Genomic DNA, 15,888 nt, shown 5'->3' on the forward strand with positions numbered 1-15,888 from the left:
GGTCTGATAAGATTTTTGTTTTTAAATGTTTTATTACAGACAGTATATGAAACCCATGACCAAAATAGCCATACTTTGTCTCACTGTGTCCTACTTATGGATAGCATTAGTGAAATTAAATTACCAAGGAAGCACTTTTTGCTGGAGACCCAGAACAAAAGGACCTTAAGGACCCCTTTGAGGACCACTGGATTAGAGGATGTTTACCAGGCTTGAATCATGTTGTAGAAATGGGGTCTGTAAGTAACTTTCCTTGAACAATAATTTTAAAATACCAACGAAGCTTTGGTAGACAGACCATAAGGAGTCTGACCTCTGTACTAGAGGCAAAGACTTCATTTTGAAGGGTGGTTTTCAGTACCGGAAGTAGTAGTTGTTATTGTTGCTGCTTTGACTTTGGTACTGCCTGCTGTACCCAAACAAGAGTTTCTGTCATATCACTTCTGTCCTTTAAATATCACAACGACTGGGCTGGACTGATTAGGTGAGTTTTATGTCAGTGTAAGCCACAAAGTACGCTTGATGGAATAAAGTGTGTCAACCCGCTGGACGTTAACTAGTGAAATAGTCAACATTAGCAGGTTGCCCGTTTGGCTAAGCTATGTACGCTAGCTACTAACGTTAGTATCGCTAACTTTAACGCCAAGAGCTCAAAAGAGCACACAAATGTCAGCAAACTTTTACGACATTTTAAGAATGTGCAGGTCAGCTCGGGCTCTTTACGTCCAAGCAAATAAGTCCAGCACAATTTACTAAGGTGTTAATGCACTGTAAGCTAAAGCTAGCTAAGTTACAGAGATAAAGGCAGAATGACAGCGATGCTTCAGAGCTAACATTAGACTGTAATACAACTGACAGCTGAAGGACTATTGTAAATTAACATTGATAGCTTCCTAGGCTACGCCTTCACTGTATGGAATATAAAGTGTTGAATACTTAACTTAATGTCAACCTGTATTAGTTCAGCTAACAGCAACTTAATCAATAACATTCGTAGTCTCTTACAACTACAGCTGACTGAAGAGCAACACGGCCCCTGCATGTAACCTTATAGAAATTACATTAGTGACATTTTAACCATATATACTCACACTAAAATTGAATACTTGAAAATGTGACATTTGTTTGTGTGTGTATGGTTGCAGAAAGCACAGCTATGTGCAGCTGTGTGCGGAGCTCCAGGGCTCTGTCCCCTGTCCTGCTCCCCAGGCTGCTGCTTCCCCAAACGGGCTACAGATTGGCAGGCAGGGGCCTCTGGACCTCCCCCAACTGCATGTCTGTCAGTGGAGACTCCCAACTACTCCCACTGCCCAGTCAGGCCCGTGTGGTGATATGTGGAGGAGGTATTGTGGGAACATCAGTAGCCTACCACCTGGCCAAACTGGGCTGGACTGATATTGTGCTGCTGGAGCAGGGCAGGTGAGATACATGTGTGTAGTACTGGGAATATATGAAGTTGTATAGGTGGTGGTAGGGGGTCTAAATCCCAATCGACATACAAAAGCCACAGTAGTTCAAGAGATATTACTGTCATAAAGTGTTAGCTCTATAATTCCTGTAGAGGGGTTATAAAAAAGACAGTTCCCACATTAGAATAGACAATAGAGGATCAGTGAAGAGAGCTCTGAACTGGATATTGTGCTGCTAATGCTATATTGGCTGTCCTGTTATTCTGTTGGCAGACTGGGAGCAGGAACAACCAGACTGTGTGCTGGCATTGTCAGCGTGGCCAAGCCCATCTCCATTGAGGTTCGAATGGCCAACTATTCCAACACTCTTTACCAGCAGCTGGAAGAAGAGACAGGAGTCAAAACAGGTGAGCCATATTGAAACGTTCCTCATGAAGACAAAGTTTTACTGACTGTTAATAGATTAGTGTAAACAGTTCCCAGATACATTTGACTAACTGTTATTTATTCATGTATGTGTAGCCAGCTGGGTTACACCTGTGATGTTGATGTTTACAGTCATGAGGCAGGAGGCAGTATTGTTATTTATATATAAATAACAACTCTCGGATACGTCAATTTCATATATATATATAGACATAGCAGCATAAATCATGACTATGAATGAGAAACATGACATTACAATATTGATACTGTCCTATGAATAAATAACCAGTTATAAACACACACATAGTGCAGAATAGTAACCAAAAGACCCATATTTCATTACTGGAACAATTATGAACATAGAAAATCTGAATACCTTATAACAATATAATATGCAATGCCATAGTATTGCCATAGAAACCACACCAGCTAGACTCAGCTTGTATAACTAGATAAATACATTAAATTATCAGCTATAAAATTGATTTCAAAACAAAGAAAAACATCTCCATACATGGTAAAATATATACAAAAAACATCAGCTGGTGGTGTGTGTATATGTGTGTGTGTCTGTGTCTGCCTGCTTGGCTCCCCTGACAGGGAGAAGAAAATGTATGCAATTAACATAAAAGGACCAGAAATACAGTAGAGCTTGGCAACCAGCTCAGCACTCTGATGGTAGCCCAATTTCTCCAAATGTAATTTCATTAAAAGCAGCATTTAGCAATCTCAAACACTGGCAGGATTTACACAGAATGAAACTGATACGGCGCAGAACACGATACTACCATTAGGTAATGTTAGTATCATATCTAATGCATTAAAAAGAAAAGTTTATCAGACACAAACCCCAAGTGATGCACTGGTAGGAGATGTAGACCCGGTAGAACAAAAATAATGTACGGTAATAATTTGATGAAATTCATAAGCTGTGAATAAAATTTGGTTATAGAGGTGCAGTCAGTGCTTTATATTATATTATTCCTCGTACAATTAAATAAGAAATGGTATTCATGGCATTGTATTTCAGTGCAGTATTTGTACAGTAACGCAGCTGAGACATTTGCATGTGGCAAACACTAGTAGCAGCTTCCAAGTCCAAGAGATCATTTGATCACACAGGTCTGTTGTTTTAGCTTTTAACAAGGCTAGAATGATGATTATTCTGCAGTGTTTACTTTTATTACAGTCATTCTGGCTGTCAAGCCTTGTGTAGTTTGAGACTTGCGTTTATGTGTTTCAGGTTATGTGAAGACAGGTTCTTTGTGTCTGGCTCAAAATCAGGATCGTTTCATCTCTCTGAAGCGTCTGGCATCCAGACTCAAGTAAGTGACTGTTTAGTAATAGGCGACATAGCCTGACCAACACTGATAATTTGAGACAGATACTGATATCAGTATATATTTTAAAAATGTGGTACTGATAAATCACCCAAGGGTAATTTTCTTTACATAAACACATACCATAGATAAATATTTTTTGGATTTGCCTTCTTTAAAGAATTTTGAATAATAAATGCGCCCAGCCTGACATTTTGCAGTTGTCAGTGTTCTCAGGGGGACAAACTTTCATCGTGACACAGTTTCTGAATGACCTCAAACATATCTTTGGTATTTGTGTACCGCAGTATCTTGTTACTCATAAGCCGACATGCATCATACTAGTATAGCTGTGATATAAGATAATATCAACTGATACATGACGAGCTGACCGATTTATCAATCTAGCTCCACAGAGGCAACCTATAATAATTTTAGTGTCTTGCTTAAAAACAACAAGACAAATGGATCATATGCTTTGACTGACCACTTTTATATATAATCACAACTGCACCCAGCCTCCAGAAGGCTAGATTTTGGCTTAGATATGCATGGCCTTTGAAAAAATCTAAGTATTAATGTGATGCCTTCATCTGTATCTCCCTCACTCTCTTCTCAGGGTAATGGGGATCAACTGTAACATCATTAAACCGAAGGAAGTGGCCAAACTTCACCCTCTTATTAACATTCATGACTTAGTGGGAGCGCTCCACCTCCCTGCAGATGCTGTGGTGTCTCCACCCGATGTCAACCGCGCCCTGGCTGTGGCTGCTGCTGGACAAGGCACGCGACTCAGATTCACAACACAATCATTGACTTCATCGTTGTTGCAAGATATATACTGTAATAGTACACGTTGTGAATTGAAAGTGTTGAACACATCGATGCATTACTTATTTATTACCACCTCCTCCTTCCATCCTTCGCCTTTTTCTCCTCTCTCATCTGCTCCTCTTCTATGTTGCTATGCAGGAGTTCAGATCCTGGAGAGAACCAGTGTTCAGCAGGTTCTGGTAGAGAAGGGTCAGGTGATGGCAGTGCAGACGGACCGCGGCTCCATTGAGTGCGAATATTTTGTCAACTGTGCCGGACAGGTAAACCTAAGAATGGGATTATGGGATAAATATGAAGACCACCAATTATAATTCCAATAAGTCGAATAATTGTCAAATTAGATCAGAGAATTTGTGCAGGAAACTTTACAAAACATTTTGGATTTACCCATATTATTGCATTTATTTTTATTAGAACTTCTAGGGTTATATTATTAATGTGTTTTATTTCTGATGATAATAGTTGGCAGTTTAATTACTACTGTAAATGTCTGTCTCTGTTCCAGTGGGCTTACGAGCTGGGCCAGGCAGGTGAGATGAAGGTGTCCGTTCCTCTTCATGGCTGTGAACACTTCTACCTCCTCACCAAACCTCTCCAGGAGCAACTTCCACCCAGCACGCCAGGTATCAGACGCCAAACAACACATCATAAAAATTGACGATATCTCACAGTCGTGCACAGTTACTTATGGAATTTGGAAGAAATCTGACAAATTATGATCGGTTTCTTGGCACATTGGCTGACAGAGAAACTCACTTCACTGAGTTACTGTAATAAGCATTTTCTAGCCTGCCCCTTGGTGTTTCGTCTAAGATTAGGGTCCTAGTTGACACACAGTGACATAAAGGGAAATCTACTTTTTTAAAAATAAGCATCACCTGCATTTCACAAGTAGTTTCAGCATTACTATGGTGGAGGGTATATAAATGCAAGTAAGTTTAAATACTTTTACAGTGGGACAGTTATAAAAGGGACAGAGGGTATAAGGTGTGCTTCATTTATTGTTTAATTTATTGAAGTGACCATTGAAGATGGAAATTGGTATTTGCTGTCAAAGTCAATTTTGTTTTTGCATGTTACATGAAATCAGACAGTTGCCAAAAAAAACCAAGCCTAGAGGAGGTGGTGTAACTGAGCCTGTGTGTTGTCCACAGTGGTGATCGATATGGACGGCAGGATATACGCACGGGCGTGGCAAGGAGGCCTACTGTCAGGGGGCTTTGAGAAGAACCCCAAACCCATCTTCACTGAGGGTCGCAACCAGCAGGAGATCCAGAACATGCAGGAGGACTGGGACCACTTTGGTAAATTGAGAGAGGGAGGGAGGGAGGAAATGAGGGGGGAGAGGTTGATTGAAATGAGCTCTAATGCAGTGCCCGTTCAAAACGTGCCTGTTTGAAACGGGTCAATTGTTTGGCCTCTGGCCCTACTCCAACACATTGTAAAATGAACACAGTTGATGCGAGTGAATGAATATAAACACCAACAACATGTAACAAAGTGACATACACAGATGATATAAATAATAGGCTTAGTACTTTAATAGTAAATATATGATCTTTTCTCATTTCAAGTAAAATAAAATAGCGTTCATTCGAAAAATACAGTGGAAGGATCATATTGGGCTCTTAGATCGTTCCTATTTTCTGTGCCTTCACTTTGGAATTGAGCCACAATCTCAGAGCAGATAAGACAAACTGATTTTTAACTGCCCGTGGAAGTATTTCATTTAGTTTACACGCTTAACTACAGTCATTGTGTGTTGGCCTCAGCATTTCTTAAACGCAGCTGACCTACGCTCAACACTGTATCTGAACCCCTCCTCTGTAGACACTGGCTGTTGATTTTCTAAACGTGCCACTGATGCTATGCTTCCTGTCTAGATGTAGGGTCAGAGTCTACTATCTACGCCTGTCTACTTTTCTCTCTTTAGAGCACTTTTCTCTGACTCATGTCACGCCTCGTCTCTGGTCTCTCTCTGACATGCTGGAGTCAGTCAGCAGAGCCCCGAAGCTCTGTCCTGCCCTTGCAAAGAGCAGAGTGGCTCACTGATAACTGCTGTATTCAAAGTTTATAAATATTATATGTATTGTGTGTCCAAATTGCACCATATTCAACAGCGCTCCCATTGTTCCCCAGCAATGCAGCAAGTGTGGAGTAGATCGGATGAACCATTCAAGAGATAAGCAAAGGACAAACATACATACATACATACAGACAGACAGACAGACAAGGATCCGTTGCTTTATATTACATTTAAATTAGTTGTTTTTTCATTTATTGGCACTTGTGAGCAAATGTTGTTGTTTTGCTCATTTTTGATACATTTTTATGTCTTTTTGATAATCTGTAGTAGAACAGAATGTGAGAATAAATTAGAATGTGACAGTGATGTCACAGGATCACATTCCGTTTCTGGTCCCACTGCTTCTTGAGTCAGTTTACAAAGTTCACTCTGTGTATTCACTACGTCTTGATCGATCTTCTCATTCTGATAGTTTTGTTTTCGTTGTCTACTGCTGCATTTGGCAAATATTAGTTCCGTTGTTCTTAACAACCAACTTCTACATAGAACTGCAAAGTCTCTGGATTTCTTTGTCGAAATCATGCTCCAGACCACATCGTTGAACCTGGTGAGAGCTGAGGCCCAGGCCTGCTCCAGCACTGTGCCTTCAGAAGTGCTGGTTCACAGCTCCTCTCTTGAAGATGCTACTCCCAAGCTTCCTCTCCCTGCTACAGTCACTGTCAGCAGTGAACTGGTGGAGGATCTGCTCATCCAGCTGATGCTGAGGCTCAACCCACTGAGGAGCTCCATTGGTGCACAGCTGGAGCAGCAACAACTGCTGATGCTCTGTCTGCATTTGAGTACAGTCACTCTTCAGACACTGAAGGGAGTTCCAGGTGTCTCTCTGGATTGGTCCCTTCCTGCTCCTCCCTGCAACATATGGAAAGCTGCTGTGCTGCTCCAAAGCAGCCTCATGAAGATATTTGGCACATCAATCCAGATCAAGAAGCGGCTGGTGAGAAAAGACCCAGTACTCTTGAACTTCATCCCTCATCACGTCGTCGATGCCGTGCTAACTAAGGCCGAGTTTGCAGATGAGACTGCAGCTCCGACCCTAGCAAGTGATGAGGAGAGCCGTCTGTTCTCTCAGTTCCTCCCCGATTCTGTCAAGCAGGAAATGTTTGAGCAGTACGGATCCTGGATCAGGTGCACAAAGGTCTTCAGCAAGGCTTTCCCCAGTGTAACAGATGAGATCATCCAGGAATACCAGCGAGGCATCACCGAGCCATGTCTGTCCACTGGAGATGTTGTGTGGGTGAAAGAGAAACACTTCCTTGCCGACTTGTACGAGGAAGTGAAAACTGCAGCTGGTAACAGCTCCCTCCAGCAGAACTCTCTGACCCTCAGTCCTCCTTCAATCAACCTTAAACCCCCTCAGATTGATCTCCAGTCTGCGAAACCAGATCTGATTACAGACAGAGTTTCAGTAAAGGAATCCACCATCAGAAGTGTCCTGATGGGACTTTTTAATTGTCAAAAAGAAAGCTTCTCCAAAGCACTACTGCAGAAGGCCTTTGCAAACGACATGGTGGAGCATATCCACTTGTTGTTGCAAAAAGAGGCAGAGAAGTACTCCAAAAACAGAGTCTTCCTTCAAAACCTCAACCGCCTTGAGGACCCAAAGCAGGAAGTGAAACTGAGCAAGGAACTGTGTCGTCCACTCAAAATTAAGCTGAGAGAGGCTCTGCCTAACACAGTGCTGACTAGAGAGGCACTAATGGAAGATGTTCATGCTGCCTTGTTAGCCTGCAACCTCATAGCCACAGAGATCCTAAACTACCTTAAGCCAGCTGTGAGCTTTGCAAAAGACACCAAGTGTGGAGATGAGAGTCCTTACAACATTAATATCCCCGTCAAAAGAAAAGACACAGAGACGGAAAGAGAGCTAACACAGCTGGAGCTGCGTCTGCAGGAGGAGCGAGCACGAGCCAGGGAGGAGCTCTTTGCAGAGAGTGTGTCAACTGCAGCAGCAATGCCTGAAGAGAAAACCAAGAACCAGTGGTTCTCTCTGCTCTGTAAACTGGCCTGGTGGAGGAAGACGTAGATGCAAAAATCCAAACGCAGAAACTTCTAGCAACTACAATCCTGCAGACATGTGTATTTTAATAAATTAGTGGACAAAAAACTGCTTTAAAAGACTACACATTTTTAAGTTGATTGTGTGTTGCACTGGGAGGAACAGGAAGGGATTTATACATGTTAATCACGCTTTTGAAAAAGATTTTTATATATAGTTAATCATGCAAACAACCAAAAACTGCAAGCATTAACAAACAAACGCATTATTAAAAGGGCCAAAAAGAGCCCAGAACATAGCCAACATGAAAGACTATACTATTGTACTGGCTATAGTCTTATATCCAGCCAGAATGATCACTTTCCTCAAATTAATTTCTTTCTGCAGGCTAATCTGAGTCTCTGCTCATCTTTTTTCCTTTACTCATTTCGGAGCAAATGCAGTACAGTAATGTACAGTAATGTGTGCAAAATTAACTCTGTGAGATAAGTCTGTTAGTGTTTGTCAAAATCAAAATGACACTGATGAAGCAGTACTGTTATAATCACACTTGTGTGGACAAAATGCATTCATAGAAAGATGGTTGGTTGATGTTGAGGTGTGCTCTGCTGCATGCTGCTCATTCAAACAGTAGTTGCACTGGTCTTATTTTCTAGGACAAACACTTCAGGTTGTAGTCATTTCCTGCAGGAGCTGCAGTATCTGTTAGAACTTTGCAGAGGACCAGGTCATGGTTCAGTGGGACTGAGCTATTTTTAGGCAACACTTCATTGCCTGACTTAGACATAACTTGTTTTTGACCCTCTTGGGAGCAGAGTTACACAGTTATTCATCTACCATGATATTATGTCATTTTAATTTAGGTTTAAGTTTCGGGGCTATTTTGTTCATAGCTCAGTCTGCTTTGTTTCCATAGTCCAATATGATTTTGGTTGCATTTTTTTATTTTTATTTTTTTTACTAGGCTTCAGACGCAATGTAATTATTAATTTGAAGGTTTGTTGAAGTCAGTATCTTTTATTTATTGGAGGCTTGTCTCAGCAGGTGATATTAAGTATGTGTGTGGTGCAAGTAACCTTATAAAATGTTCATGTTCTGCACTTCATTGGTCTTCAACTGCAATTAATATCCTACATTGGATTCAGTTCAAAGTACACTTCTCTATACACACAAGAACAAACAGACTCACACGCATACACCTGTCTTTCTGGCCTTTACTTCATGGTACCAGTAACCTGAGAGTCTCAGTGCAGCTTGACAGGCAGCCGTAAAGACAGCAGTATGTCAGTGGCCAACCCTGAGCTGCAGCTCTGTAGACTAGGGTCAACCCTGTTTATTACCTCACATTGAACAGTCAATATATTACTATAAATATATACTGCTTTGAAGGTGTGAATGGAAAGTTCAGTAATGACTGGAAAATAATCAAAATAAATCTTGAGTATTATTTTATTATGTTGGATAATAAGGTATCAATAAGTGATTGTCAAATTAATTTAGTATACTTAAATAAAATAGTCTACATTTCTTAGTGTCTGCCGGCAAGGCGTGTTTGCATTTCGTGCCTCTGGGCTTTCATGTTGGAAAACCTGCTTCACTGTTTATGGCACAACATGGGAAAAGGCCTTTTTTTCTTGAATTGACAAGCTTGTAGAAAATCTTGTAATAGTAGATGATTTGTGGTGGGTGGTTGTGCAAAAGAAAATAAAAAGAGTATTTTAGTTTATTTTAGTTTTTCAATAATGTGAAAAAAATCCAGAGGGGTGGGAAGACAAATAGCAAACATATTTTAGTGGCAGAAGGAATTTTGGGAAATGTATATTTTGGCCACCAGTTATCTTAAACATGGTGCTGTTTGTTTGTGGTAATTATTGGATTTAGAAAACAACATATTATTTGTGGAGACAGCACATTTTAGAGAATTCTTCAGTAGAAAATGTATATCTCACCCATGTCCTCTTCTAATTCTAGAGCCAATGCTCAGTGCCCTGCTGAGAAGAATGCCAGGTCTCGAGGCAGCTGAGATCCTTCAGCTGGTCAACTGTCCGGAGTCCTTCACCCCTGATATGCGCTGTCTGATGGGGGAGACGCCAGGCGTCTCTGGCTACTATGTGCTTGCAGGGATGAACTCCTCGGGCCTGTCCTTCGCTGGGGGAGCTGGCAAGTAAGCATGGGTATAAGTGTATTTCCTGAAATGAGGCTGGGGTCTTATTTATTTTTGTCTTTAATGCTATATACAGTATACAGGACAGGGCTTAAAGTTTACAGGCACCGTAACGGATTTCAGGTATAGAACAGTTTTAAATGAATCTAATACTTATCTCAGTACATTGTACACATTTCCTCCTGGACAACTTTTCAGGCACACAACAGTAGGTCCCGTAGACTTCTTCCACGCTTCTGTAAGTCTATTAAGTGTAGACTTTATGATTGTTTGGTATTTACAGACTGCATTCTATCTGCAGGTTTAAACCCACAGCACAAAATAATTGATCTTCATTGTCTTAATCACAGTGAAGCACAAATACCATGTTAAGTATTTTGGTGTTCAGGTACCTGGCGGAGTGGATGACTTACGGCTATCCCAGTGCGAATGTCTGGCCTCTGGACATCAAACGCTTCGGCAACCTGCAGAGCAGCCGAACGTTCCTGCGACACAGAGTGATGGAAGTCATGCGTGAGTCACCTCTTGTCACTGTTTGCAAGTCATGCTTAGGCAAGAGCATTACTTGGAAACTTCTTCTCTAAAAACAAGTAAAAATGTTATGTTTAAAGCACTTGTGTGTAGAATTTAACCACTATTGTCTGAACAAACAAGCGTTTATATTAGAGTAGTCTGACAGATGTTCTAATGTCATAAAGCAGCAGAGAATAGTTGTTGATAACACTTGTAGGATTTTATGGCCAGGCACCAGCACAATTAACATCTATTTAATTACAATTCATAATTCATAATGTGTAGTGTCTCAGTTTTGCTCTGGTATGTTTTGGTCTGACCTTTCATTGTTCATGTGTGTGTGATGTATGTTTGTTTGTGTCTGTCTGTCTAGCCTTGTTGTATGAACTGAAGGTTCCTCGCTGGGACTTCCAGACAGGCCGTCAGCTGAGGACCAGTCCTCTGTATGACCGTCTGGACACCCAGGGAGCACGCTGGATGGAAAAACACGGCTTTGAAAGGCCCAAATACTTTGTTCCTCATGGGAAAGGTACAGATCACGCTACACTCTATCAAAAAAGTCTGATGTGAGCCTCAAAAATCCAAAATATTTTATTACATTCTGTTTTCATTGTGAGGTATTGTTCCAGCCAGTATTATAACTCTCCAGAGCACGCTTGGCTTTGTATATTTTTACATATTTTTTTTATATCTCTGTAGATCTGTTATCTCTGGACCAGAGTAAGACCTTCTACAAGCCAGACTGGTTTGACATTGTTGGAGCAGAAGTGAAATGCTGCAAAGAGTCCGTCTGCGTCATCGACATGTCCTCCTTTACCAAGTTTGAACTGACTGTAAGTCACGATGATGCACAATTTATGAGCTCACACCCAGTCAGCTGCATGTGTTTTCCATCAGTGATGTGTTTATCTGCGCCAAAACACATCAAAATGTTTTTTAAAACGCCAAAGTGGCCACTGATGCAGCAGTAATGTACAGCTTCTTTTTAAATGTATAAACTTAAGTTCGTGACTAACGCACCAAGAGTGTTAAAGTGATTAAAGTCAAACCCTGTGGTCTGTCTTGATGTCCCAGTCAACGGGAGACCAGGCTCTGGAGCTGTTGCAACACCTGTGTGCCAACGACCTGGATGTCCCTGTTGGACATATCGTCCACACCGGCATGCTGAACGAAAGAGGGGGCTATGAGAACGACTGCAGCGTGGTCCGCGTCAGCAAGAACAGGTGTAAAACATCTCAAGAATAAAACTAAAGGCATGCAGCTTATTCTGATCGTCTTAAAATAACTTATATTTCTGTCCCCTTTCCAGCTTCTTCATCGTCTCTCCAACAGACCAGCAGGTCCACTGCTGGTCCTGGATAAAGAAACACATGCCCAATGACCCACACCTCCACCTAGAGGATGTCAGTTGGAAGTACACAGGTAACTAAACAGCACCTGTGCTGTTGCTGCCATCTAGTGCCCAAACAATATTACATACACCAGCATCACATATCCACTCTACATGCACTATCACTATCACCACTAGTGGACAGACATTAGAGGGACCACGTGGATGGATGGAGGGAGGGAGGAAGGGAGGGAGGGAGGGAAGGTGGTTAATTATGTGTCTAAAATTGAAATAGCAAGTACTTAAATGTCTGAAATGTAAGTAACAGTAAACCTACATTCTTGTTGTTTTTTAACATAAAACACAGATAATGTCCATCCCCATATCTACACATGGCATCTTATATTACATCCTTACCCAAATGATCCATAATAATCTTTATAGATCAACTGATGAACAAAAATGGAAAGAGTGAAGGTTTTGTAATGAAGGACTACTTTTTCTGTTTGTGGTCACTCCTCCTTAACAACTTGTATGCAGTGTTAAACAAGGATTACAGATATTGGTTATTATAAATCATTCTATTGAGTTATTGTTACTGGACTCAGATTAGTTAATCAGAAGGTTTTTTTTCAGCGCTTCTAACTCTGGTCCTTTTACTTGCAGCTTTAAATCTGATTGGACCTCGTGGAATGGATGTTCTGGCTGAGCTCTCATATGTTCCCATGACACCTGATCACTTTCCCTCCATGTTCTGCAAGGTATGAAACTGAGGCCAGCTGCATTAATATGAATCTAGAAATAATGATAACAGTAGTGCTGATCACAGTAGTACTACTCAGTAGTAAGAGTTGTAATAACTGTTGAAGTAGCTGCAGTGGTAGTCATAGTAGCAGCAACTGTGGTTGTAGAGATGAAAGGTTTGTTCATACCAGTTTTTTGTTCTTTGCCTTATTTTTCCCACATTAGCAGGAACATTAACTGTGTGTGTGTATGTGTGTGTGTACAGGAGATGAGTGTGGGCTACGCCAACGGGATCAGAGTGATGAGCATGACTCACACAGGGGAACCAGGCTTCATGCTGTACATCCCAATAGAGGTGCAACCTGCTCACAAACATTTACTTCTCCTCACCTCTCCACAATATGTTTGGTAAAGTCAGCTTTAAGAAAGTGTGTACGACTGTCTTACACAAGTGTTTTTCTCTCCTCTCCACAGTACGCTCTGCACGTGTACAACGAGGTGATGTCAGTGGGTCAGAAGTACGGCATTCGTAACGCAGGATACTACGCACTGCGCAGCCTACGTATAGAGAAGTTCTTTGCCTTCTGGGGTCAGGACCTGGATACCTTCACCACCCCGCTGGAGTGTGGGCGAGAGTTCAGGGTCAAGTTTGATAAGGTCTGTTAACCACCACCTAATACTAACCAGTGTGGATTTTCAATTCTGCTTTCTGAATTATAGTTATATTACATTATGGTGTTAAAGTTACCATGGTGATTGACGCCTTTCATTTAAATCAATTACATTATTATAGAGTGATTCAGATTTAGATCATGCAGTTCTAAAGTTCTCACTTCATCTGCTGCATCACATTTTCTACTTTAAAATGATTGGAAGATGAGAGAAGTATGTTTATAACAGGTAAACCATCTGCTTTGTTAGAGCCCTGCAGGCACAACAGGTGGCTCTGTACACCAGCACTGGTAAAGTTTGCCATCACTCTCATTTTGAAAACAGTTGAACATCAGGTGTGCTGTTGGCTGCATACAGTCTTAATGTCAGCATGCTGTTAGTGAACAGACCCCACAGCGTCAAACTGACAAGAGAGGACTCTTTTTCTTGAACTTTTTTAAGTTTCCCTAACTTCTTCTTAACTCACATCTTCCTTCTCTCCTGTCCTCTTCTCTCCACCTCCCTCCTGTCTCCCTGCCTCCATCAGGACACAGATTTTCTCGGTCGTGAGGCCTTGCTGCAGCAGCGTCAGGACGGCGTGTCTCGCCGCTTCGTCATGCTGGTTCTAGAGGACCACGACACCGAGCTGGACCTGTGGCCGTGGTGGGGCGAGCCCATCTACTGTAACGGTCAGCTGGCCGGCTCGACCACCAGCAGCGCCTTCAGCTACACCCTGGAGCGCCACGTCTGCCTGGGCTTCGTGTCTCCGCCTCCAGGCCCAGGCGGTCTCCCCACACCCATCACCCCAGACTTCATCAATCGCGGGGACTACGAGGTAGACATCGCCGGCCAGCGCTACCCAGCCAAAGCAAAGCTCTACCCGTTCAGCTCCCTCTTCACCCAGCAAAAACGCCGCAAGGAGGACCTGGAGCTCAGCAACCTCCAGGGGAAGTGATGCGGAGTAATAGAAGTCCTCTTGTGACTCTCCCCTCCAGTTCACCAAATCCACTCCTGCACTTGCCTTGCAGTGCCAACCTATCCTCCCCCTTTGAAAGTCCTAAACAGAGGGCTGATTGCACAATCACTCCTTGTCTCTCTAATATTTAACTTCCACATTATCTCCTTCGTAAGTGCAATATTTAAGAGGCACCAAATGCTTGAGTTGTACAAAACGCACACAGCTGCCGGGTCACTACTGGATCCAGCTGCGACATGCTCCACACTCAAACACAGTCCACACAGTCTCAACGGCTGGTTTACTGAGGCAGTCCACAGTTAAGTGCCTTTATCAAGGCAACATCAACAGCAGCTGTTGTGGACTCTCTCATTACATCTTCTCCGGTAGTGTTTCAGTCACAGCAAAGGTTCAACACTACAAAGTCTGATGTCGTCGACTCTACCGTCATTATACAGATTGTGAATTTGCTGCTGTAAAGAATATGAGTGACGTGATGTGAAGAGTGACGTGGCCTCATTCAGATACACTATCCACTCGTACCTGTCTACACGCTATGAAAAATAAAGGAAATCATCCTTCCCTGTCAGGAGGGGAAAAAAGACAGCGTGGAAATGCATCAAGAAGCCAGACGTAATCATTAGTGGTGATTTTCGTGCCGCCCGTTACTCCTTCTCCTCCAAGCAGTCCTGTTAAAAAAAAAAAAAAAAAAAAGCTTCCCAAGCTTCCTGTAAAGCCTCTCCTGATAAGGTCTTTATCATCAACAGTCCCGCTGTTTTTTTTGTTATTTTTTGCAGTGTGATGAGCTTGTTGTAATGTATTCACAGTAATATAATCCGACCTATTATTTATGTTTGGAGGTCGTTTGGAAGCAGCGTTGCTCTGTTGATGTTGAATGTGTGGCTGATGTCAGGTGATGAGGGGGAGTCTGGAAGGGAAAACTGTGATCCTGAACTCGTTGGATAGAGTCCACAGATATCTTCTATCTATTGGTGATTTGATTTTTATTTTTTTTTTTGCCTGATCCAGAGTTTAGATGTTTGTGTAACAAAGAAAGGACTTCATTGAGATTTGAAATAAAAAAACAATGTATTTTTGTATAGCTAGTGTGTATAAAATCTATTTTGAGTACTGCACATTTTTTTTCTATATAAGTTTAAACTTCAATCAGCTGTATGAATCATCTTACATACAGTAGTCAGCTGTGTAACTCCGGCACTTGTCCTTGTGATTGTGCTAAGGCTAAAGTATTCATTAGCAACGGCTTGATGGTATTTGTAGTTTTCATGAAATAATGAGCTCCTCTCTAGTGGTGAAAAGGTCAGGGAGGACTGCTGAGCCACTAGGGATGAAACGTGTCGCCCAAAGACACTTACAGCACTTGTGAAGAATGACGCTCGTGAGTGAATCACACATGAGGAAAATAGTTGGAAAGCTTTGTGTCATTTTCTAATGATTTAG

At 41.9% G+C, this 15,888-nt stretch overlaps 1 protein-coding gene across 1 annotated transcript; it reads left to right on the forward strand.

Annotated features, from left to right (window-relative positions):
• Positions 1-404: 404 nt before the first annotated feature.
• On the forward strand, positions 405-15,549 carry pdpr (pyruvate dehydrogenase phosphatase regulatory subunit). The gene is made up of 18 exons (XM_062419861.1): positions 405-484; positions 1,146-1,419; positions 1,683-1,816; positions 3,079-3,160; positions 3,774-3,937; positions 4,127-4,248; positions 4,494-4,611; positions 5,143-5,292; positions 10,042-10,234; positions 10,623-10,747; positions 11,121-11,276; positions 11,447-11,580; positions 11,822-11,970; positions 12,057-12,169; positions 12,744-12,838; positions 13,087-13,176; positions 13,296-13,478; positions 14,020-15,549. Exons 2-18 carry the CDS (start codon positions 1,157-1,159, stop codon positions 14,425-14,427), a joined length of 2,679 nt encoding a protein of 892 aa, XP_062275845.1. The 5' UTR covers positions 405-484; positions 1,146-1,156; the 3' UTR covers positions 14,428-15,549.
• Positions 15,550-15,888: the final 339 nt, after the last annotated feature.

Source organism: Scomber scombrus, chromosome 1, assembly GCF_963691925.1.
Source record: "Scomber scombrus chromosome 1, fScoSco1.1, whole genome shotgun sequence".
Lineage (NCBI taxonomy): Eukaryota > Metazoa > Chordata > Actinopteri > Scombriformes > Scombridae > Scomber > Scomber scombrus.

Excerpts from the sequence above, each read along its gene's own strand:
- pdpr (XM_062419861.1), top strand. The coding sequence starts at position 1,157 with ATGTGCAGCTGTGTGCGGAGCTCCAGGGCTCTGTCCCCTGTCCTGCTC. Across the intron at positions 3,938-4,126 it reads TGTGGCTGCTGCTGGACAAG|GAGTTCAGATCCTGGAGAGA; the intron begins GCACGCGACTCA and ends GTTGCTATGCAG. Across the intron at positions 10,235-10,622 it reads TTCGCTGGGGGAGCTGGCAA|GTACCTGGCGGAGTGGATGA; the intron begins GTAAGCATGGGT and ends TTTGGTGTTCAG.